General features: G+C 46.6%; 1 protein-coding gene across 1 annotated transcript in view; it reads right to left on the bottom strand.

Annotated features, from left to right (window-relative positions):
- LOC141089503 (amine sulfotransferase-like) overlaps positions 1–18,956 on the bottom strand; it is a 110,317-nt gene extending 91,361 nt beyond the window's left edge. The window contains exons 1-2 of the mRNA XM_073575958.1: positions 18,825–18,956; positions 18,553–18,727 (exon numbers count right to left, since the gene is read on the bottom strand). Of these exons, the coding sequence (XP_073432059.1) occupies positions 18,553–18,721 (169 nt within the window). The 5' untranslated portion in view covers positions 18,722–18,727; positions 18,825–18,956. The remainder of the gene's footprint in view (positions 1–18,552; positions 18,728–18,824) is intronic.
- Positions 18,957–24,136: the final 5,180 nt, after the last annotated feature.

Raw genomic sequence — 24,136 nt, 5'->3', positions numbered from 1 at the left:
CTCCCCTGGCGACATGGTGTGGCTCTCTACCCGAAACATCAAACTGAGGGTCGAGTCCCTCAAGTTCGCGCCGCGATACATAGGACCTTTCAAGGTTCTCTAGCGAATTAGCTCGGTGGTCTACCGTCTGGCTCTTCCTCCACATTTAGCCATTTCGGACGTGTGACACATGTCCCTCCTCAAACCAGTCCACATGGCCCGGTTTTCTGAGTCATCGGCCGGTTCGTCAGACTTGTCGTCTGACGAGTTTGAGGTTAATGCCATCGTAGGGCGCAGGTTTGTCCGTGGCAAAAAAATGTTATTTAGTGGATTGGAAGGGTCATGGGCCCGAGGCTCAGACCTGGGAGCCGGTGGAAAACATCCACGCACGCTCCTGATCGCGGCTTTTGAGCGCAGTGAAGCGCAGAGGGGGGGCTTAGGAGGGGGGTAATGTTAGGCGTCGGATTCCTGACACTGCACAGCAGGAATCCAGAGCCAGACATCCAGCGGTCTCCCATTCTCCTCCGACCGCTCTGGGTGCTGCTCAGACTTGCTCTGACAACCTGGATGTTGCTGCCACCTCTGGTGCAGCAATGGTAGCGCAACCTGCTCTGCAGGGAACCGCTCCAGAGGCTAAGTCCTCATGCCGTGCTACTGGGCATGCCCGCAAGGTGACCTCTCAGTGGAGAGCAGGGGGTCACATGTTCAGGTCCTGTGTCGGATCTGATTGGTCCTTCCCAGGGTACTGGAAGGTCCCAGAAGCGCATGGCTATAAAAAGCCTGCATGGTGGCTCGGCCATGCGCTAGTGTAGCATATTTTGCTGTGTGTGTATGGTGATGGATGCATGGACTGGTGACTGACTTATTAAGAAACCCCTTCCCTCTGATAATACGAATGGTGACAGAGTGTTGGTTAGTCAGCGCCAGATTGTGGCAAGCTACACGCCACTGTTCCTCCTGCACTGCGCACTAGCGTCCGTCGGTGTCCGGATCCTCGGCACCGCCGCTTAGCGGCAGTAGTTACCGCCGCACTGCAATCAGCAGTACCAGTTGGCATTCGCGGCTGCGACGACACCCGCTGGTTATCCTGTGAGGTTAACAGGGCCAGCGTCTTTATCTAATTTGTGTTTAGGCATCTCTGTGTCTGAACAGAGCCGATCCTAGGCTCTCAGGTGACGTTAACCCGAGCGCTGTACCGCACCTCTAGCGTTTCTGCCATTGTCTAGCAGCGGTCTTGTCATCTACCGCACGGTGGACCCCGGGCGGCGAACGCACCCTCTATTATTTATATCTGGTGCGTTCCGCCGACCCTAACAGAAATTGCTGCCGCCACGGGAAGAATTATATGAGGCCCCGGGAGCTGAAGTGGAGGAAGAGAAGCTCCCGTCCGGACCTGACACGGCTGCGCAGGTCCCTACAGAGACCCCCGCGGATCCGGAGTCACTGCCCGCTGCCACCGGCCCGCTTTCACCGGCACCAGAACAGAGACCACACCACCCGGAGGCTCCAGGTACGTCTGATGCCCCGACACCTGGGAAGGCCCTGGGGTGTACCGCGGTCGCAGCGGCTGGCCAGGTCGGGCTAGATCTGGTCTGGGACCGGGATACCAGTCCCCGGGGGGAAACACCGGAATCCCTGAAGGTGGTGCCGCAGTACCAAACCAGCCTGGATCAGTCCCGGGATGAACGGGAGGATGATGAGAACTGAGCTAGTTGTCAAGCTACCATTTGGCAACTGGCAGCTGAACACCGAGAGAGGGAGCAGCGCCAGTTAGCAGTACTAGGCCCAGATTTGGACCAGAAGGAGCGGACCCGTGCCGGTCATTATGGTCCCAAAAATGCAGCAGGTTGGGGCCACGTTCTGAATGTGAACCATGAGAGGGGGTTTGGCTTCATCCATGACCCTAGCCGGATCTCCGATCTGTTCTTTAATCGGAGAGATGTAGAGCCACACTTGAGGAAGGGGCATCCTGCCAGGAACCTGAGCCAGGGAGATCACGTGACATTCACCAGACATGAAGGATTGAGAGGCTGGTACGCGATGAACATCAGGCGAGTCCCGGAGGATCTCATCCAGACCTGCAGGCAGAAACCACCTACTGCCCCCATGTGCCAAGGTGCGCCAAAAGTACAGAAAGCCACAAGTTTCACCCCACTGGAAGAAGAGTACCTGAGGACTGCCCATGCGTATCTCATATCTGGTAGCAGTTCACAATCAGCAGCTTCCAGAACCCCAGGACGGAACAACAACCATTAATCTCGTTACCCAGGAGGTTATTTGCACCATTGTGCTTTAAAGTTATTTTTGTTTATGCATCATGTTTTTCCAGTGTTGCCCTGTTTTGTTGGCAGCCTTTCCATTGAACTGCAGAGATCTTGAACGCTGAATGCTCCAGAACTGTATTTGTAAATAGTTGCACCTCTTTAGGTGCCCTCTCTTGGTTTTACATAGGACACTTTGCAAAGATAAGGTGTTTTACATAGGACACGTTGCGAAGATAAGGTCTACCTCATCAAAGGACACTGCAAGAGATCCCGGCTGGGAGCGGTGTCCAGCACTTACAAGAATCATTTAAAAGTTTTAATGTGAAGTATTTGATAATGATGTGTCTTATGAGAGTAAATGGCTTTTATATAGAATGTTTTAATAAAGAGATGAGAGATTTGGATAGAGAAAAATAAAGAATTGAAAATGTCACTATGGTTGTCACTCAGAGTTAAGAGAGAGTAGAAAATGTGCACTAAAGAAGAAAAGCAATGTGCTGATGAAGAATACTAGAGTGATGGTGAGTAACAGACAATAGCACTTTGAATTAAGTCTTGTACAGAAAATTGCACTTTTGACTTAGGATTTAGATAGTTAATTAAGAATTGTTTGCAACGTTCAAGAAAGAGTGCCTCTCACATTGGGAAGTTTAGTATAAGAAATGTTTATTCAGCATTGCAAAATTTTGTATGTTCCTGTATTGTCAACTTTGTTTGCCTTGCAGCCTGCGGACATGCTGTGTTTAACAGGGGGGTATGTGGTGCCCCTGAGGCTCAGTCGCCACAGAGGTACTGCACCTTCTCCTAAGGGGTGGTGCCCCACCATCCAGGTAAGGTGGGAACTCCTGACCACGCTCCAACACTTGCACCCCACACAATAGAGTAGTTCAGCAAAACCACATTGCGGCTCCTTAGAGAGAGGCAGAGCACCTTTGGTGGTTCCCTGCTCGGAACACTAAACGTGCTGGGAGGTGGGTGGAGTTGATGATACATAAAAGAGTGGGAAGGTTTAGGATTACAGATCAGTCAGTCAGTAGGTCAGTCTGACAGGACGTCAGTGAGTGAGGAAGCCACTTGGAGAGGAGTGGAGATCCCTGGAAGAGGGATGGAGGAAGGAGTGCTGCAGCAGGCCTGAGTGACCCGGGTCTGCTGGCACGGGAAAGGAAAGAAGGAGAAAGACATTGAACTGAAACCTGAGCTTCCATAAGAAAGAAAGACAAGTACAGAACGTAGGAGAAAAGGGAACACAGAGGATGTGGGTTAGGAGAGCACCCTGCCTAGAAGTTCTAAGCGCAAGGCCGGGGCCCAGTCCCCGAGGTTGTATGGACACTAATGGTTCTGCAGCAGACACCGGTGGAGTAGTGGGCTGTAAATGCACTACTCCCATCTAAGACTTGGGGGCACAACAGCAACATGGATAGAGAGCAGGAACTCAGGAGTAAAGAGTCCCCGAAGCAGGCTACAGCTGTCTGCCGTACAAGTAGAGTTCTTGGGAACATCCGATAGGAGGAACTCCAGTGTAACTCAGTACTAGGAGATCTTCACACTTTAAGGCGCTATAGAGGAGACGTTCAGAAAAGGCACATAAGTTGGCGGAGTGTTGGAAGGGAGCATCCTATCTTGCCTGGAGGTCGACTGAGTCCCTGACCCGGAGGACACAGCACAGAAGCGGGCACTACAGACTGTGAGTAAAGCTTTGGAACTACATGCCTGGGTGTCCTCCATTCCTTCCCGCATCCGCCTGCTTGGCACTGCTGCATCCCCTGCGCCGGACACTTCACCATCTAAGTGTCACTTCACCTATTCTGCCCTGGGACAATGGCCCTGCCTGTGGAGGGCTATAACATCACTGCTGCACCACACCATCTGTCCCAGAGTATCTGTCTGCAGCGTCGGCCTAACATCTCACTTGCCGAACACCACAGGTGGCGTCACGAACTATTCCATTAACTACATTCCACCATAAGCATTCCCCGCCATTACTTGGGCGCCCAGGGCCACGGACCGGGTCACCGCTGCTGTGACACACCACCCGCTGATGGTACCAAGTACCCCACGGCCCTGGGAGGGTGACCCCCTGTCACACTAAGCGATATCGCTAACAATATCGCTATAACGTCACTGTTTTTTGTGACATTATAGCGATATTGCTAGCGATATCGCTATGTCTGATACTTACCTCCCACCGCTCCCCCGCTGGTTATCGCTGATCGCGCGAGAACGTCCTGGACCGTTTCTCGTCGTCAGCTTCCTGCTTGGCTTCCTGTTGTGGAGACGAGCGACGTGTGGATGCGGGCGGGCGCATGTCAGGATCGCCTCGTCTGACAGGTAAGTAGCGACCCCCGACCCCTGCGATGTCGCTGGTGAGATCTGCTTGTGTGGCAGCTCACTAGCGACCACTTAGCGGTGCACCAGCGATCCTGACCGCGTCATATCGCTGGTCGGAATCACTGGTGCATCGCTAAGTTTGACAGTACCTTAAAAGATAATTGTTCCCCATAATAATGACTTCTCCTTGAGTCGCAGCTTCATCTATTTGCTTTACGAGGATATTCTCCGTTGCTTCCATTATTATAACAAACCCCTCTCAGTAATTTAGTATTTTTCCCCCTCTCCTTATCTCCACCCACAGAGACTCTTTATCTCCATTAGATTCCCATAAATTATCACGCAGGATGGGTTTTAAGGATGATTTTACATATAGACACCCCCCCCCTCGCTTATTTGTACGGTCCTTTCTGAACAGATTATAGCCCAGTAAATTAACAGCCCAGTCATGGCTCTCGTCCAGTCATGTCTCAGATATCCCCACTAGAGATGAGCGACTTTGCCTTTTTTCTGGTCGAGTCGGGTTTCATGAAAACTTTCTCAAAAGTCGGGTCGAACGAAATTGGCCGATTATCGTGAAAAGTCGAAGGCCGACTGAAACACAAAACCCAATACAAGTCAATGGGCAAGAAAAGTCGGCTGTGAGTGGTGGACTGGAAACACACCTACAGTGCCCATTTTAATGCCAAAAGCATAAATTCTTATTACTTAAGCTTGTCAACCTTAACTTACTTTATAATAATAATTAGGCATTGAAAACTGGGGGTTATTTGGCTAAAGTTGTGGGGGGGTAGGGCTAGCTCCAGATTTTCGTGGGCCCTGGGCCAAAGAGTGTCACTGGGCTCCTTGAACACATGCCACAATTCAAGATCCTATCATACGGCAGAGAAATAGCGGTAAAGTACAATGAAAAATACTTCACTTCTTACATCTCATGACTGATATCCATTTTAAATTCTCCAATAGCTCCAAAAACGGACAATATATTACTCCATACAGTATTATGGCCACTGCATAGTGCCCTATACAGAGTAATGAGGCCCATATATTTCTCCATACAGAATCATTGGTCCCATATAATGTTTGAAACAGTATATGATGAGCTCCACATAATGCTACAGTATATGATGGGCCCCATGGATGAAGCTCCACTGTCTTATGGGCCCAAATAATGCTCCATATATAATGCGCCCCATTTATAATGCTCCAGTGCATAATGGGCCCTGTAAATGCTGCTCCAGTGTCTGATGTCCACCTTTGGAATGCTCCAGTGTATGGTGGGCCTCATATATCATTCTCCAGAGTATAGTGCTCCCCAAAAATAGCTGTCCCAACATTGAAAACAATGAAATAAGTCTCCTCGCTAGGGAATCCCTGTACTAGTCTGGACTCTTCGTCGTCCCCATCTTCCATCTCATTGCACTTGGACTGTTTAGGCAGAGGGCGTACAGACGTGATGTCATCACGCTCTCTGACCAGAATGTCACTGTCAGGAAATGCGGAAGACGTCACGGCGGTGGAGCAGGGAGAGGTAAGTATTTCAATTTTGCAAGTGCTGTGATCCTGAGCAAGCGGGGGGGGGACACTCGTTGGTGACGGCACCGGCACAGAGCCCCTCATAGTACGGCGGTGTGTCTCACAGCGGGTGGGACCTCCCACCGGCAGATACACTTTTGCGTACTATGAGGGGCCCTGTGCCAGTGCTGTTGCCCATGAGTATGCCCCCCCACCAGCTCAAGGAACCTGCACTTTCATCTGCACCTTCCTCTTTGTCACCGTGTAAGGTGGTATAGTATGCAGGAAGGGGAACCTGAGTTTCATCAGGGTCAGATTCTGGATGTGTAGAGTGCGAGGAGAATGTAGTGGTCTGGGTCAATGTACCAGTAGAATCATCTAGCAGTGGCTGGGCATCAGTGCACTTGTGGCGCCCCCAGGAGTATGGTCGCCACAGTGGCATTACCTTCCTCCTACGGAGTGTGATGTCATGTTTGGGAGCAACAAAGAATCTCTCTAGCAGTTAAACCAACACACAACACAGTTCCCACTCCAGGCCAGCAGGGAGACCTCTGAACCTGACTGCTGAGGAGCTGCTCTCTGTGGTCGGGAGGAGGTAAGATAGGGCAGTCTGTGAAGGGAAGGGAAAGTGTGTGGACATGAGAAGGAGAGCTGGTGTATGAGAAGAGTTAAGACTCACTGCTAGCTGCAGCGCATGGTTTGGATTCCGGTCTCCGAGTTTGTAGGGACACTGACGGTCCTGCAGCAGAAACCAGAGGAAGTAGCAGCTGTAAATGCTCTGTTCCCAACTAAGGCTCGGAGGCCCCAGCAGCGACGTGTGTGAGCCAGAAGGAAAAGGCTGTGGCTGCCTGCCATACAAGAAAGTTCCAAAAGAGAGTCAACAGGGGGAACTTCAGTGAACTCAGTACTGCGAGTACCTCAGATAAGCGCTAGAACGGAGGCCACACTACCTATCTGCAGAGAGAGAATTCCTAATTTGCTTCCAGGCTGACCAACTCCTTCTCTATCTGTACTCTCGGTCCTGGATGGCACTTACCAAGTACAGGTAACGGAACTGCACGACTGTGTCTGTCATCTTTCTCCTGCGCCTGGCACACGGCTCTGCTACATCCTGCACTGCACACCATCTACCAACTCTTTCATCTGCCCTGCGACTACGGCCCTACCTGTGCAGGGCTTCTACATCTTAGCTGCACCACAACATTTGTCCCAGAGAAGCGACACTGCAGCGCGGGTCAATCTGATGAGAAACCTCAGGTGGCATCACGTTTCATTCACCTATAAACGTTATTCACCCCTTTGCATGGACGCCCAGGGCCACGGAACGGGTCATCACCACCAATGTGACACATCTCTCTGAGACACCGGCCGGTACCGATTAACCCCAATGCCCTGGCTGGAAACCCACACTCCATGTCAGATTCATCTTGGACTGGGGAAGTCACGATTTGACTTGATAACCCATGCATGGTATGATAGAAAGAGCTACATGGACTAATGTGAAGTGTGGCCTGCTGCATCATTCACTTTTGGTGGGGGGTGAAGGACACAAGGAAAGGGATTCTTCATGACCAGGAGCCAGCACTTGACGACTCAGTGCTTGCATTTTTTGAAACTTCAGAAGAGAAGGGCATATTTGCTGGAGTCTGTTTCGGCAATGTAAGCCAAAACCAGTTCCTGATGCTCCGGCTTTAAAAGCGGTTAACCTACTCCCAGAAAAGGTAGCCTTCCAGGCGTTCCAGAGCCAGACCATGACGCAGGCTCAACACCTCGTGCCTTAGCTGCTATTGTGCTTTTCCAACTACCAGCAGATGCACCACCACCATCAGCACCAGCTGGCCCTCCCACGCCCACGTCCGCGGCCTCTTCCACCAAACTTCAAAATGTTGCAGAAAATGAACCCAAAATAACATCAGATATATGGTACTGTATCAGAAGCGTACAGCTCTATACAGTCAAAGGATGATTGTCAATCTCCCTATATATACCATCAGTCACACAGAGACGCTCAAAAGCTCAGTATGGATTAGACAAGAATATAAAAAGTGGAAAAAGAGTACAGTATCATCAGATAGCAGGTATATATAGTATAGTTTAAACATTCTAAATCTCCGTAGATATTTCAGGAGGCAGACACAGACGCTCTCAGGCTCAGTATGGACTACAACACAATATAAAAAGCCGTAAAACGGTAATGGATCTGAAGAGTACAGCTGTACACAGTGTAGAGGTCATTGTTGTCAATCTCATTATTTATTTCCACAGTCAGAAAATAACTCTCACTTGGTCAGTTTGGATTAGACCAACATATAAAAAGCAGTAAATGGGTAATGTATCACAAGAGTAGAGCTGTATACACTAGTGTTGGGGTAATTTTTAAATGTACATCTAAATTGCAGGAGTAACCCACAGACTGTCACACGCTCAGGATGGATCACACCAAAATATAACAAGAAGATCTGCAAGAAATAATCACACATGTAGGACAATGTTCCAGGTGTCAATGATACACTTAGAGTGGTGGGTGGAGGAGTGCTTCCTGGTGGAAAGGGTACAGTATCACCAGATACCAGGTATATATAGCATAGTTTAAACATTAAAAATGTACGTCTATATATTCAGGAGTAGTGTTTAGCCACCCCGCTAGTGTTCCAGTTCGTTTTGGTTCGTCGAACACTAGGCAAGTTTTTCGAATGTTTGTCGAACGTTCGACGAACAACGTCGAACACCATTGAAAACAATGGCAGGCAAACACAAACACATATAAACACATAGAAAACAATTACAAAACACCTTAAAACGTGTCCCAAAGCAGACAAAATGCTCAGAATACAAAAATCACGAAACAATCACTGACCTCAGGGAGACCAGTCAAAGAAAACACTGCGGCAGCTGGCAAAGGCGCTCAATCAGTGAAATCCTAGGTGCAATGCTCCCTGGGAAATACGAATTTGCAAATAAAGTCCGTGGAGCTTCATTTAAGAGACTCAAACATGGAACTAGCCAGATCTTCCTCAGGGAAGGACCCAGCCAAGGAGTGGCTCCTTTAGGAAACCACCATTACCACCATATTAAGTGGCCCTTTAAGTCAATATCCAGCTCTTTACGAGTTTACATATATGACAAGGGAAATACCAAGGCCAGGTATCCATCCACAGACAGCTGTTTCAGGGTGTTGCCCCTCATCAATGTGGAGTAGGATTCTTGCTAGGTGGGAGCAATGCTCTAGGTTCTCCTGATGTTTTGGAATTTGCCTTTATAGCGTGGATCCAGGATGCTGGCCAACCAGTAGTTGTCATCATTCATCATTTTGGCAATGCGGGGGTCACTTTTTAGGATCTGCAAGGCATAATCAGACATGTGGGCCAATGTTCCAGGTGTCACTGATGCACTGTGAGTGCTGGGTGGAGGAGCATTTTCTGGCAAATCCACATCCCTCCAGTCATGCACAAACCCTGTACCTGACCTTGCACGCCAACATTTTTTCTTGCCCCCTGAGAAGCATCCTCCTCCCCAAAATAATCATCCCCATCATCCTCCTCCTCCTCCTCTTCCTTTTCTTCCTCCACCTCATTCATGAGACTTCCCTGAGCAGACAATGGCTGACTGTCATCAAGGCTTCCCTCCTCGTCTTTCTCCTCGGCTGCAGACGCCTGCTCCTTAATGTGTGTCAAAGTTTGCATGAGCAGACGCATAAGTGGGATGCTCATGCTTATGATGGCGTCGTCTGCGCTTAACAGCCATGTGCATTCCTCAAAACAATGAAGGACTTTACAGAGGTCTTTCAGCTTCGACCATTGCATACCAGACAACTCCATGTCTGCCTGCAAACTGCCTGCCTGTGTATCCTCCCACAAATGAATTATAGCCTGCCTCTGTTCGCACAGCCTCTGAACCATGTGCAGGGTGAAGTTTCACCTTCTTGCACCGTCGATAATTAGGCGGTGCTTGGGAAGGTGGAGCCATCGCTGCAGCTTCTGCATGCGACTGGAGTGTACAGGCGACCGGCGGATGTGCGAGCACAGTCTTCGCACCTTATGGAGCAGGGGTGTTAACTCTGGATAATTATTGAGGAAGCACTGCACCACCAAGTTCAAGGTGTGAGCCAGGCAAGGTATGTGTCTGAGTTTTGAAAGAGCTATGGCTGCCACCAAATTCCAGCCGTTATCACTAACTACCTTGCCTGCCTCAAGATGTAGACTGCCCAGCCATGACTCAGTTTGTCGCTGCAAGTAGTCGGCCAGTACCTCCGCGGTGTGTCTGTTGTCGCCCAAAGACATCATCTTTAAAACAGCCTGCTGACGCCTTCCACTAGCTGTTCGACAGTGGGACACCTCTTGTGCAACACTGTCAGCTGCGGATGGAGTGTTCGTGCAACTGCGCTCTGTCATCGACCTTTCTCTTCGGGAGGAGGAGGAGGCTGAGGGTCGAACGTCTACAGTCAACTGTTTCCTATACCGTGGGCTAGGCAGCACTGTCCCACCGCCGCTGTCCCATGTGGACCCTGCTTCCACCACATTATTCCAGTGCGCAGTGATGGACACGTAACGGCCCTGGCCATGCCTACTGGACCATGCATCTGTTGTGAGGTGCACCTTTCCACTCACTGATGGCTTGAGTGCATGGACAATGCGGTCTTTCACATGCAGGTGGAGGGCTGGGATGGCTTTTCGTGAAAAGAAGTGAAGACTGGGTAGGTCATAGCGTGGTACTGCGTAGGCCATGAGCTCGCGGAAAGCTTTGCTTTCAACCAACCGGTAGGGCATCATCTCTAATGAGATTAGTTTGGCAATGTGGGCGTTCAAAGCAGTGTACGCGGATGAGAGGATGAGTACTTTCTTGTCCTACTCAGAGTCTCTGGTAGGGTGAGCTGGGCTTGAGAGCTGCATATGGTGGAACTAGTGGTGGACATGGCGGACTGAGAGAGGGTTGGTGATGGTGATGGTGTTGGTGGTGTTGCTGATGGCCTAGATTCAGTCTTTCGTAGCAATAACATTGTGATTCCATGACTGCTTTGCCCTTGCCACGACACCTTCACATTTGCTGCTGGTGGTGTGCTAACCGGTGGGCTTACAGTGGGGGAAGCGATGTAGCATTGCTGACTACCTTCATTCGGAGCAGGTGCACATGTGGTACGTGAGGTTTGGTAGTCCGTCCACGCTTGCAAGTTCATGGTGGTTAAATGTCTAAGCATGCAACTGGTATTCAAATTTCTCAGATTTTTCCCTCGGCTAAAGGTCTTTGCGCACTTCTTACAGATAACTTTTGCCTGATCATTAGGATTTTGTTCAAAAAAGTGCCACACTGCACTGTTCCTACTATGGAAGACATTTTGAGACCTTGCACGCTATGCTAATTTGACCGTCTGGCCAAGCTGTCCTGCAACTCTTTTGGTTTTTGTAACACGTTTTTTGACTGCTACGGTCCTGCCAGATAACAGCTGTTGCGATGTCATTGCCTGCTGCGGATCCTCCTCCTCCTCTTCTGAGCTATTGGCAGTGGCACCCTCTACCCCCAATGGATGCCAATCTGGGTCAACAACTGGGTCATCCATCACCTCCTCTTCAATTTCATGCGCACCTTCCTCTGTGTCACTGTGTAAGGTGGTATAGTATGCGGGAAGGGGCACCTGAGTTTCATCTGATTCTGCCTCAGTACACTGCGAGGACAATGTAGTGCTCTGAGTGAATGCACCAGCAGAAAAATCTAGCAGTGGCTGTGCATCAGTGCACTCCATGTCAGATTCATCTTGGACTGGGGAATTCACGATTTGACTTGCCAACCCAGGCATGGTATGTGAAAAGAGCTCCATGGAGTAATCGGTAGTGTGGCCTGCCACATCCTTCTAATTTTGGTAGGGGTGAAGGACACAAGGAAAGGTGTTGTTCCTGACCAGGAGCCTCCACTGATGACGCAGTGCTTTTATTTTTTGAAACTTCAGAAGAGGAGGCGAGAGAGCCGGAGGCTGCCTCAGCAATAAAAGCCAAAACTTGTTCCTGAATCTCCGGCTTTAAAAGTGTTTTACCTACTCCCAGAAAAGAGAGCCTTTGAGGCCTTGTGGAGCCAGATGATGACGCAGGCTCAACCCCTCCTGCCTTAGGTGCTATTGTGCTTCTGCCACTACCAACTGATGCAACACCACCACCACCACCATCGGGACCAGCTGGCAACCCCCGCCCACTTCCATGGCGTCTTCCACCATACTTCCTCATTTTTGTGAAAATGTACCCAAAATACTACCGGCTATAAGGTACTGTAAAACAAGGTAGAAGGTGTATCTACTATTGGTGAGAATTTCAATCTCACTATAGATTTGAGGATGCTGAACTATTGTCTCAGGCCCAGTAGAGATTACACCTCAATGTAACAGGCTGAAATTGGATGGTGTATGACAAGGTGGAGGGTGTCTATAGGATTGGTGAGAATTTGAATCTCACTAGAGATTTGAGTTGAAAGGAGAAATACAGGGCGCATCCACTGTGTAAATCCGTATCAAAAAACACAATAACAGAGAAAAAAGGAAGGTGCTCACCTATTGGGGTTGTGAGGAAGTCACAACACCCATAAACGCATGAGAAGCAGCAGCAAATCTGCACAGGGTCCTAGGACAAATTTGCAAAAACGGCGCAAAAGTGCAATAAGGACTGCGCTTGCTTCTGGTGGAGTACAAGGTTCTTTATTCAGCCAACGCGTTTCCTGAGCCTACTGGCTCACTTCATCAGGGCAGATTACATTGAAAGATGGTGAAACATTCTTATAGAGAAAAAAATGGCGCCAATACAGGGTTAAATGACATCAGCAAAGGTCAAAGAAAAAAAAAAAAAAAAACTCAAAAACAATGAAATTTTATTAACATAAAAACACCACAATAAAAGTGTATTAAAATGAGAAAAAATATATAAAATTATGCAAAAATAAAAATAAAACAGAGTGCTATGGATCACGGGGTAAAAAGTGGCTAAGGTTAATGAAAAAAAGGGGGGTGAGACCTCAAGGAGTATTAGAAACTGGCTCATGAAGTGCAGATGTATGCTGTAAAGTGCAAGTACCAGGTATTAGTCCACTAAACCATTGGATTTAGCTGGGGTGGTTTAAGAAAGAATTTAAGAAATTATTTGTTTTATAGAAATCAAAATAACTTGAAGTGGTATTAGAAACTGACTAATAAAGTGCAAGTGCAGGTTGTAAAGTACAAGGTATTAATCCACTGAACCATTAGAATAAACAGAATTGGTTTGAAGAACATAAAAGGAATTGTTTGTCAATTTATTTTATAGGAATCAAAATTCAAAAAAAAAAACAACAACTTCAAATGGTATTAGGACCTGGCTCATTGGCTCATAGCAGGCTATAAGGTACAATTACAAGGTATTAGTCCACTCGACTATAAGACTGTAATGATGTTTTTTGTTTGTATTAGTACATTTTACCATTAGACTTAAATGATGTTTTTTTGTAAAGAAATTGTCTTTTCATTTTATTTTGTAGAGAGAAAATCAAAATCGGACATCAGAGAAAAAAAAAAAAAAGACATAAAATTGGGTAAAATGTAATAAAAGTGTATGAAAATCACAATAAGGATTTTTCCGCAACGTCTACACAGCGTTTTTTTTTTAACATTCATTTGAATGGTACTGTACACCGCAGCTAAAACTGCTGCGGTGTACAGTACCAATGTGCACATACCCTTAGATCCAGTATCTTGGCTTCCAAATGCACAACGTGCTCACATCTCGCACAGCAGTATGCACCATCGACTGGCTGTTCAAGGATTGCATACATGTGGCAAGATGTACACTGGATGGCATTGTCAATAGTGGAGCACATTTAGAATCATAGAGTCATAGAATCGTAGAGTTGGAAGGGACCTCCTGGGCCATCTGGTCCAACCCCCTGCTCAAAGCAGGATTTGCTAAATCATCCCAGACAGATGTCTGTCCAGCCTCTATTTGAAGACTTCTATTGAAGGAGAAATCAACACCTCTCGTGGCAGCCTGTTCCACTCATTGATCACTCTAACATTTCCTAATGGGGATTGCACCAGACAGAAAAGATAAATAAAAATAAATAAAAAGTATTAATAAAATACAAATAGCAATTCAGTAATTCCTCCCTTGTAAACTCCCTGAATCCAAAATCACTGAATCACATGTCACACACTTACCACTGTTCGCACCTACGCTCCGGTCACACTTGCTAAGCAGAAGATTTAAAGAGATTTTTTTTCCCTCAGCAGCAATCCACCCTGCTGTTCAATGCACTTCCAAAAGGCAAAGCTGGAAAATTGCGAAATTTTAAAAATTTTCGCCACATTTCCGTTTTTTCACATATAAACCCAAGTCATATCAAATAAATTTTACCACTATCATGAAGTACGATATGTCACGAGAAAACAATGTACAATCACCGGGATCCATGGAAGCGTTCCAGAGTTATTACCTCATAAAGGGACAGTGGTCAGAATTGTTAAAATTGTCCCGTCATTAACGTGCCATCCACCCTTGGGGGTAAAGGGGTTAAAATGAAATAACGGGCAATAAAAATATCGTATATATACCAAAGTAATATCAATAAAAACGTCATCTTGGCAGGCAAAAAATAAGCCCTCAACCAGCCCAAGATCTTGGAAAATGGAGACGCTACAAGTCTCGGAATATGGCGACTTTTTTGACAAACTTTGGATTTTTTTTCACCATTTAAATAAAAAAGAACCTACACATGTATGGTAGGTCAGAGTTAGCATTTAGTGAACATGGTAAAACCCTCTCCGAAAAAGAAAAAAATTGTGGAATTGCACTTTTTTGCTATTTCACCGCATTTTGATTTTTTTTCCCCTTTTTCCAGCACACTATATGGTAAAACCAATGGTGTCGTTCAAAACTAAATCTCATCTCGCAAAAAGCAAGCCCTGAAATGGCCATAATGATGAAAAAAAAATATTAAAGATTTGGTTTTGGGAATAAGTGGAGCAAAACATGGAAACTCAAAAATAGAAAAACCCAAGGTGGTGAAGGGGTTAATTTCTCCTCAGCTTTCTATTATGAATATACACTACTATAATGTGCACTTGGGACACACCTTTTGTGACTCGTGGTCATCCTTGGCCTACATTATAGGACAGGGTCATGTGTTAGAAGCGCACTCGTCAGTGTTATACAATGCTGAGCAGGGATCAGCCATGCATAAGGTTACTTCACCTGAGGCAAGGTGGAAGATTAATTAATTTGGAAGGCTGGAATGTGGCAAGAACTGTGAAGGCATGCCACAACTAGCTAAATTACACTAGTGGAGTACCCTGATATGGACTTTTTTTACAATGCACTGACACTTATGGACCTGTGCATTAGGCCGGGGTCAAACTTGCGAAGAATACGGAAGAGTGCTATGCGATAAAACATAGCATAGCACTCGGACCAGTATTCATCTATGGGGCAGCTCCCATCACCGTTTTTTTTGTGCTCGGCCGTATAGATTTGCATCGACACTCTGCCAAGTCTATGCGCACTCACACCTATATAAGCATATGGGTGAGGGTGGCACAGAGCACATCACTCGGACATCATCTGAATGCTGTGCGCTACACACTGACGTCGGCAATGGAGGAGATAGAGAAATTAGTTTCTCTGCCCCCTCCACAGCTGTGCTCCGATTCTCTCTGTACAAGAACATCGGAGCCTAGTCGCATGACACTCGGCTCACAATTGCATCAGAGCAGGAGTCGAGTGTCATTAGCATATCACATCCGATGCTCTCGCATCGGATGCCATACGCTAGTCTGACCCCGGCCTTAAATGAATTATACTCCAGAGCTACTATTAATGCACTGATTCCAAGAAATGTGTGCAATAAATGAATGAATACACTATGAGCATGAATGAATGCAGGCTTTGTGATTTAAGGCTAGGGAGAGGTATATGAGATATGCCATAACTTGTGCTACTATTCAATTTGCGTTCAGTATATATCCTGATACGTTTACTTGAAAGGATATGTGCAATAAATGAATAATGAAAGCTATGTGCAGCTCCGTTTGGGATATTTAATATAAGTAATGGTTTTCGAATCCATATAGAGAAAAATGGACCGCACTCTTCAGGCTGGTGAGGAAACACTGTTATTTTATTGGCCCATACAATACATGTTGGCCAAGGGAGTGATAGCAGGAGTGAGCAGAAAGCTGACAACGGCCGTTTCGCTCTGCACCAGAGCTTCAATGGGACCCGTTGGAGCTCTGGTGCAGAGCGCAATGGCCGTTGTCAGCTTTTTGCTCACTCCTGCTATCACTCCCTTGGCCAACATGTATTGAATGTGCCAATAAAATAGCAGTGTTTCCTCACCAGCCTGAAGAGTGCGGTCCATTTTTCTCTATATGGATTTGGACATTGCTGTGATTTTCCAGGATGTGCACCCGTGGCTGCAGGCAAGCCTATAACCGACAACCGCGCACAAGTTGACCTTCTCACGGTAATAGCGGTGCCATCCGCTTTTTTCTCTTTTATACATTAAGTAATGGTTTTGATATGCACAATAAAAGGCCTTGTATTAATTTAAAGAAGCTCTCTCAAAGTTTTTATCCTCTTAATATATTGCAATCATCATATTATACAGAACTGTGTAGTTACAATTGGTCATTTTGCCTTCCTACCCAGTGAATTCTTATCTTTTTTCAAAGCTATGTAGAAACAGGAAGTTCAGTGTTCTGCATTTCTCCCTTCTCCCCCCTGCCAGGGACTTTTGCAGTGACTTATGATGGTGATGGGCAGTCCGGCTCTTTTTGGATCATAAATGGATCCCTATTAAATATGTGTTCTCACGTCCGAAACCCCGCCTACCTATATCAGAAACTCTGCCCACTTGCTAGTAACCAATTAAATTGATGAGTGGATGGAGATTTGCTCGGGTGGGTGGGGTTATGTCTGCAGAACAATGGGATTTTACGCCCAGAGAGAGCCATTCAGAGAATTTAGTGGTTCTCCCTGGGGTGCCGTCTCGCATAGTTCACAGTAGAGAGCCGGCTCTTTGTACCAGATCATTCGCAAATGACCCATCACTAAGGCTGGTTTCACATTAGCTTTTTTTGCGCTGCACTGCGTGCGCATACATGCCCATGCGCAATGCGCCCCTATGTTTAACATGGGTGCGCATTGTCTAGCGTTTGTATGCGTTTTTGTGCGCATGCGGTTTCTTTTGCAGTGTGCGCCTATGCTCGCCGGACGCACCCTGTTGCATTTTTTGTGTGCCCAACCTGTGTCAAAAAACGGAACGCGCAAAAAAAACACATTACAGTCTATGGGAACGCTGACATGAGCATGGACGTGCACACGTCAGCGTTTAAACTCGCATGCGTTTTAAGAGTCAAACTGGTTAAAACGCATGCGCATAAAATAAGCAAACGCATGCAAAACGCTTGATGCTTTCTTTGTATGCGCTTGGACTGCGCACACAGTGCAGCACAAAGAAAAGCTAGTGAGAAAGTAGCCTAACTCATGACTTGTGCAGAGAAAAGTGACCCCCTGTTTCTACATAGAAAAAATCAGCTAGTCAGTTTTTAATCACATGATGTCATAGACCTAATAGAAAACAGAAGAATTATCTGGGTAGAAAGGCAAAATGAGCAATTGTAAGTACAAAATGCTATAGATGATAATTACAATATATAATAAGGCCACAAACTTTGATGGGAGTGTTTCTTTAAAGAGCTTGTAAGGATTCAATTCAGTCCTAGGAGACCACAGCAGTGTTATACATGCTTTTTCAGGGCAATTGAAGGTATTGAAGTACTTGTGATTTCCTTCAAATCACTTATCATTGTGAATATCATTATAAATGCATTTATTTTCTAAATGGGTCCATGGTGGAACTCAGAAGGGTCACCTATGAAAATATGATATAAAAAGACATGCTGGCTATGGTCTATATGGGATAATTCCACGAGCTGCTGTATCTATTATCATTATAGTGAGGGCCCTTTTCCCTATATACTGTCCTTTAGTTTTAATAAATTACTGTGTCTTGAATCCAGTTAATATTGGGTCTGTATATATGAGATTCCTGATTAGTCACATAGAGTGGTGGCAATGAAATACAGAGACGTGAGATTATTATAACTATGGTACTTCTTTATGGGCCACAGTACTTAGAGACCATTTGTTGCTTGAGGCTTTGCTTGTGTTCTGTGCATTACAGTGATTTGCTGGAGTTACACTCAGAATTTGAGTTACTTTAGTGCACTTTAGCTAGTAGTAGTGTTCTGGTTATATAAAAGTGAAATTTTAAAGATTTAACCCTTTTCCAGTGAGTCCTTTCAATCTGTTCTGTTTTGATGGTCTTCATTAAATATTAGGCTTAGAATTTTCTGTGTCCAAATTGTGTTTGCAGAATATCATGTATTAATTAATATTTTAACATGTAAAGTATATTAACTTGTCAGCTTTCTACTATGAATATATATCAAACAATGTCATACCTGACTTTGGGTAAGTGACTAGAAACACATCACCATCCCTAATTTCCATGTGCTCGATATCATCTATGGCTTCAGGTGATGTAAAATTGGTCTCAAAGTATATGCCTTTATGTTTAATTTGTATAGCATTCAAGGCTTCATCAAGTGCACCTTGGTCCATTGTTGCCATCTACAACTAAAAAAATATAGTATCTTTAATATTTTAATATGTATTTGTCAATAAAGTAATAGTAATAAAATAATAAGAAGAATAATAAAACAAATTATATTACCTTACAGGCAAATGTCTTTCTCTGTTCAGATGGAAGCAATTAAATTCTTGAGCTCCATAGGTTATGCTTATTTATAAATGACTGATTTAACCTTTAAACTTTCTGGAATAATTTTATAGTGTTCTGCGCATCAATTCTCAAATTGCAGACTCATCACAGGAAGATCTATTAATTATTAATTACCCTTAATCTAAAATAAACTTTTAAAGCAAACAATTTCTTTTAGTCCTGGGTGACAGAAATGTACTTAAACATTTTGTCAGAGACACCGCACTGAACTTGCTCACTGAGCCAGTGTGCGTGTCCTGAGTAAAGCGAACAGTGCTCAAAGCTACCTGTGGAGCGGGCAGCAACCGAGTAGATGTGTACTTCAGAGCCGCAGGACCTGAAACACGTGAATGTCAGAGACACCGCACTGAACTTGCTCACTGAGCCAGTGCGCGTGTCCTGAGTAAAGCGAACAGTGCTCAAAGCTACCTGTGGAGCGGGCAGCAGCCGAGTAGATGTGTACTTCAGAGCCACAGGACCTGAAGCACATGACTGCTAGAGGCGTGGCCTAAACTCCACAGAGCTAGGAGCTGCAAGACAATTCCTAGCAGAGTAACTGCGAGACAAAGTTACCAAGGGGCATAGACAGTGAGAATAGTCAGGACGTAGCCAATGAGTCACACACAGAGATAGCTGCAAGGTACCAGAGGGGCGAGCAGAGAGTAGTCAGGTCACAGGCAATGAGTCATACACAGATAATAACGCAGTACAAAATCAACAGGCAAACTCACAACGGGGAACAGAACCGGGTCAGAACCATATAAACAAGCTATAGCAATATACAGGCACACGGGGGTCAGCACACAAGGCCAAAGGCAAAAGTATAACTGGCAGGGATTGAAGCTACCCAGGGGTTTATGAAGCTCTCCCAGAACCAGAAAGAGGCCACCATCATTAACCCCAAGTGTGCAGGTCAAAACCTGCACAGAGCTCCAGACATTAACCCCCGGTGTGCAGCTCCAAAACCTGCACTGGGATCATGACACATTTTGGATCAATTGTAAAATCTGTAGTAGGGACTCCTGCCTGCTATGGTTATAAAAACAAATTTATGTATATGTAAGGAAATAGATCGGACTGAGGATACCTGCATGCCTGGTCCAGAAATGAAAGGGCTGCATCCTCTGATTCTGGGGGGAAGCCTGAGAGAGGCAGACCTTTTCCTGCTGCAAGAGGGAAGGAGGAGAGAGACGGGATTTCCTGCTTTGAGGAGGGGGCAGAGAAAGCCTGGAGAGAGCACACTGACTCAAGGAGATAAGAAGGAAAAGCACGCGCTGCAGGGTAAGTTGGTGCCAAATGAGTGCAGGGCGCAGAGCAGAGAAGAGCGTGCTCTGCTTCCCCCACCAGATAGTGTTGGCCCTGTGGCAGGCCGTGCTGCTGCTGTCAAGGATAGGAGCTGTAGTGCTGGGAAGATTAGCCATGCCAGCAGAGTGGAGTGTGCAGAGCTGTGTCAGCAGAGTATAGCATGCAGAGCCGAGCCAGCAAAGCGGAGCGTGCAGAGCTAAACCAGGTGCCATACACTATGAGACAGTGAGTACCGCAGCCGCTTTGCCCAAGAGTAACCGCATACTTGTCGGACCCCTGCACTCAGGTCCACCATTTGTGAAAGAACCTCTATCAGCTCCCTGCTACCCTTCATGCTAGGCGGTGACCCCAGTTGAAGGCAGAGACTGCACTGAGTGTTCGACGTAGAGAGAGAGATGGACGGCTAGGCCAGAGCCTGACTACTAAGGACTTGTGTACGCCGTGAAGCCAAGTTTTGTTCCGGCGGTATCTAACTTTGGACTCAGTACTGTGCCAGGCATCGTTAGGTACGGGAAAATCTGCCCGCCATACAGAGACTGCGAAGAGACGACTTGCACCATTGTTGTCGGTGCCACCGTTGGATTCTCACCTGTCAGAGACTGCGCCATGATGACCCACGCCGATGTTGCTGGTGTCACCGTTGGAACCCTGAACTTCATCACAACAGAAGACTACAATCCGAAAAGTTTAACCTCTTTATTACTGAAGTCTCATTCGTCCTTCACCTACCCTGCCATCCTCCCAGTTCTGCCCCATTCCTTACCGTCACCCTACAATCCCCCATCCCTCTGTAAATAAACCTGTTTAACCCTGGCTCTGCCTTCCCATGCATGACTGCATACCGCGTTCCTGCAGCTTATTATATATATTAGTTAGAAACAGAGCTATAGGGATTAGCGATAAGCAAACCCGAACTGTAAAGTTTGAGGTTCAAACTGGGCACCAAGTGTTTGGTGCTGAAATCCGAGCACAGACTTCTCACGAAAGTCTGTTTTAGTGTTCAGAGTTCGGATTCTGAATAAAGTCCTTGAAAGGCAGCAGCACTGAGGGAACTTCCTCAGCCATCAAAATCATGCAGAGTATTGGCAGGGCTATGATTGACAGGCACACCACGTGACCCGGGTTGTATAATTGCCAGATCACGGATCATGCCGCCATTGTGCTCTGACTAGCATAGGGACAGGATGCAGCTCGAAAGAGTGTTAGGTTCTATGGGGGTACTCTGAAAACCGTCTCTGTTAGTGTACTCTGCAAAACAGCTTCTTTGGCGGTACTCTGCAGAACAGCCTCTGTGGAGGTACTCTGCACAACAGTTTCTGAGGGGATATTCAGCAAAATAGAGTCTGTGGGGGTGCTCTGCCAAGCAGCCTCTGTGGGGGTACTCTGTTAAACAGCCTCTGTGAGGATACTCTGCTAAACAGCCTCTGTGAGGATACTCAGCAAAACAGCCTCCTGTGGATGTACTCTGCAAAAAAGCCTCCTGTGGGGGTACTCTGCAAACAGCCTATGTGGGAGTACTCTGCAAAACAGCCTCTGTGGGGGTGCTCAGCAAAGCAGCCTCTTATGGGGTATTCTGCAATACAGCCTCTTTGAGGGTACTCTGAAAAACAGCTTCTGTGGGGGTGCTCAGCTAAACAGACTCTGTGGGGGTACTTGGTAAAACAGCCTTGGTGGGAGTACTTAGCACAGCAGCCTCTGTGGGTTTACTCTGCAAAGCAGCCTCTCTGGGGTTACTCTGAAAACAGCCTATGTGGGCGTACTCTGCAAAAAAACCTGTGTGGTTGTGCTCTCTAAAACAGCATCTGTCGGGGGACTCTGAAAAACAGCCTATATTGGGGTACTGTCACGGGGCAGTGGGGGGAAAGCAGCGGACGAGGAACCAGGGCCCCTGAACTGCCCCTCGGGCTAAGGAGAGCCCTGACTTTCCTTAACTTGGGGGTACACTTAATGGTAGTGAGGCCCAAGTCCCCGACCTGTCCCTATCTCCTGTTTAGCCCTGAGCTAAACCCCAACTCCCTCCCCAGGAGGTGAGACAGGGAATAAAGTAAACTGCACCAAAACCCATGGAAAAGGTAATACAGACACCTCGGGGTTAAATGAACTAAAAGACAAGACTTAGCTTGCTCTGCTGCAATGCTCAAGGGCAGCAGTGTCAGCCACTTGAAAACAGCATACAACTGAAGCACCACAGAACTCTGTCAGCTCCTGAACTCCAGCTTGGTTGGTCTCCAAAGAGGAACAATATCATCAACAGTTAGCTGTTGCACCTGGTGAGCTTATATAGGAAGGTTAATCAAAAAAATGTCCACAGGACCAGGGAAGAAATATCAAAAGTGCAATCACATAATCCCTTTTAACCCCTTCCTGACATGAGACGTACTATCCCGTCCATGGGACCCGGGCCCCTATGCCCATGGACGGGATAGTACGTCTACCGCGATCAGCGGCGCCCACGTGGTGAGCGCCGCTGATCGCGGCCGGGTGTCAGCTGATTATCACAGCTGACACCCGGCACTATGTGTCAGGGGCGGTCACGGACCGCCCCCGACACGTTAACCCCTTGCACACCGCGATCAAACACGATCGCGGTGTACCGGGAGTTAAAGGGAAGCATCGGCAGGGAGGGGGCTCCCTCCGTGCTTCCCTGAGCCCCCCACGGCAGCGCAATGTGCAGCGCTGCTGCGGGGGGCTCCTTTCCTCCAGGCCCCCGAATCAAAGATGGCGACGGGGGCCTGCAGGAAGCTGGCTTCCTCAGTGCCTGCAAAGCGCAGGCAAGAGGAAGTCTTCTTCAATGCCTGTGACAGATTGCTGATCTGTCACAGTGATCTGTGATGTGACAGATCAGCGATCTGTCACAGGACAGTGATGTCCCACCTGGGACTATGTAATAAAGAAAAAAAAAAAGTGTAAAAATAATTTTTAAAAAATCGCCAAAACAGTAAAAAAAACAAAACAATAAAAGTACACATATTAGGTATCGCCGCGTCCGTAACGACCCGCCCTATAAAACTGTCCCATTACTTAACCCCTTTAGCGAACCCCTTAAAAAATAAAAATAAAAAACGAAGCAAAAAATAATGATTTATTATCATACTGCCAAACAAAAAGTGTAATAACGCGCGATCAAAAAGACGCATATAAATATCCATGGTACCGCTGAAAACGTCATCTTGTCCTGCAAAACACGAGCCACCACACAGCATCATCAGCGAAAAAATAAAAAAGTTATAGCTCGCAGAATAAAGCGATGCAAAAATAATTATTTTTTATATAAAATAGTTTTCATTGCATAAAACCGACAAAACATAAAAAAAGACCTAAATGAGGTATCGCTGTAACCGTACTGACCCGAAGAATAAAACCGCTTTATCAATTTTACCGCACGCGGAACGGTGTAAACGCACCCCCCAAAAGAAATTCATGAAACGCTGGTTTTTGTTCATTCTGTGTCCCAAAAATCGGAATAAAAAGCGATCAAAAAATGTAATTTGCCCGAAAATGGTACCAATAAAAACGTCAACTCGTCCCGCAAAAAATAAGACCTCACATGACTCAGTGGGTCAAAATACGGAAAAATTATAGCTCTCAATATGTGGTGATGCAAAAACTATTTTTACAATAAAAAGCGTCTTTCAGCGTGCGACAGCTGCCAAAAATAAAAACAGCCATAAATAGTAAATCAAACCCCCTGTTATCACCCCCTTAGTTAGGGAAAAATAATAAAATTAAAAAAATGTATTTATTTCCATTTTTCCATTAGGGTTAGGGCTAGGGTTAGGGCTAGGGTTAGGGTTAGGGTTAGGGCTAGGGTTAGGGTTAGGGCTAGGGTTAGGGCTAGGGTTAGGGCTTGGGTTAGGGCTAGGGTTAGGGCTGAGATTAGGGTTAGGGGTGTGTTGGGGTTCGGGTTGGAGTTAGAATTGGGGGTTTCCACTGTTTGGGCACATCAGGGGCTCTCCAAA

Source organism: Dendrobates tinctorius, unplaced genomic scaffold (assembly GCF_039654945.1).
Source record: "Dendrobates tinctorius isolate UK_male_01 unplaced genomic scaffold, ASM3965494v1 ptg000046l, whole genome shotgun sequence".
NCBI lineage: Eukaryota > Metazoa > Chordata > Amphibia > Anura > Dendrobatidae > Dendrobates > Dendrobates tinctorius.
Note: the sequence above shows the minus strand (reverse complement) of the source record. Positions and strands in the feature narration are given on the sequence as shown.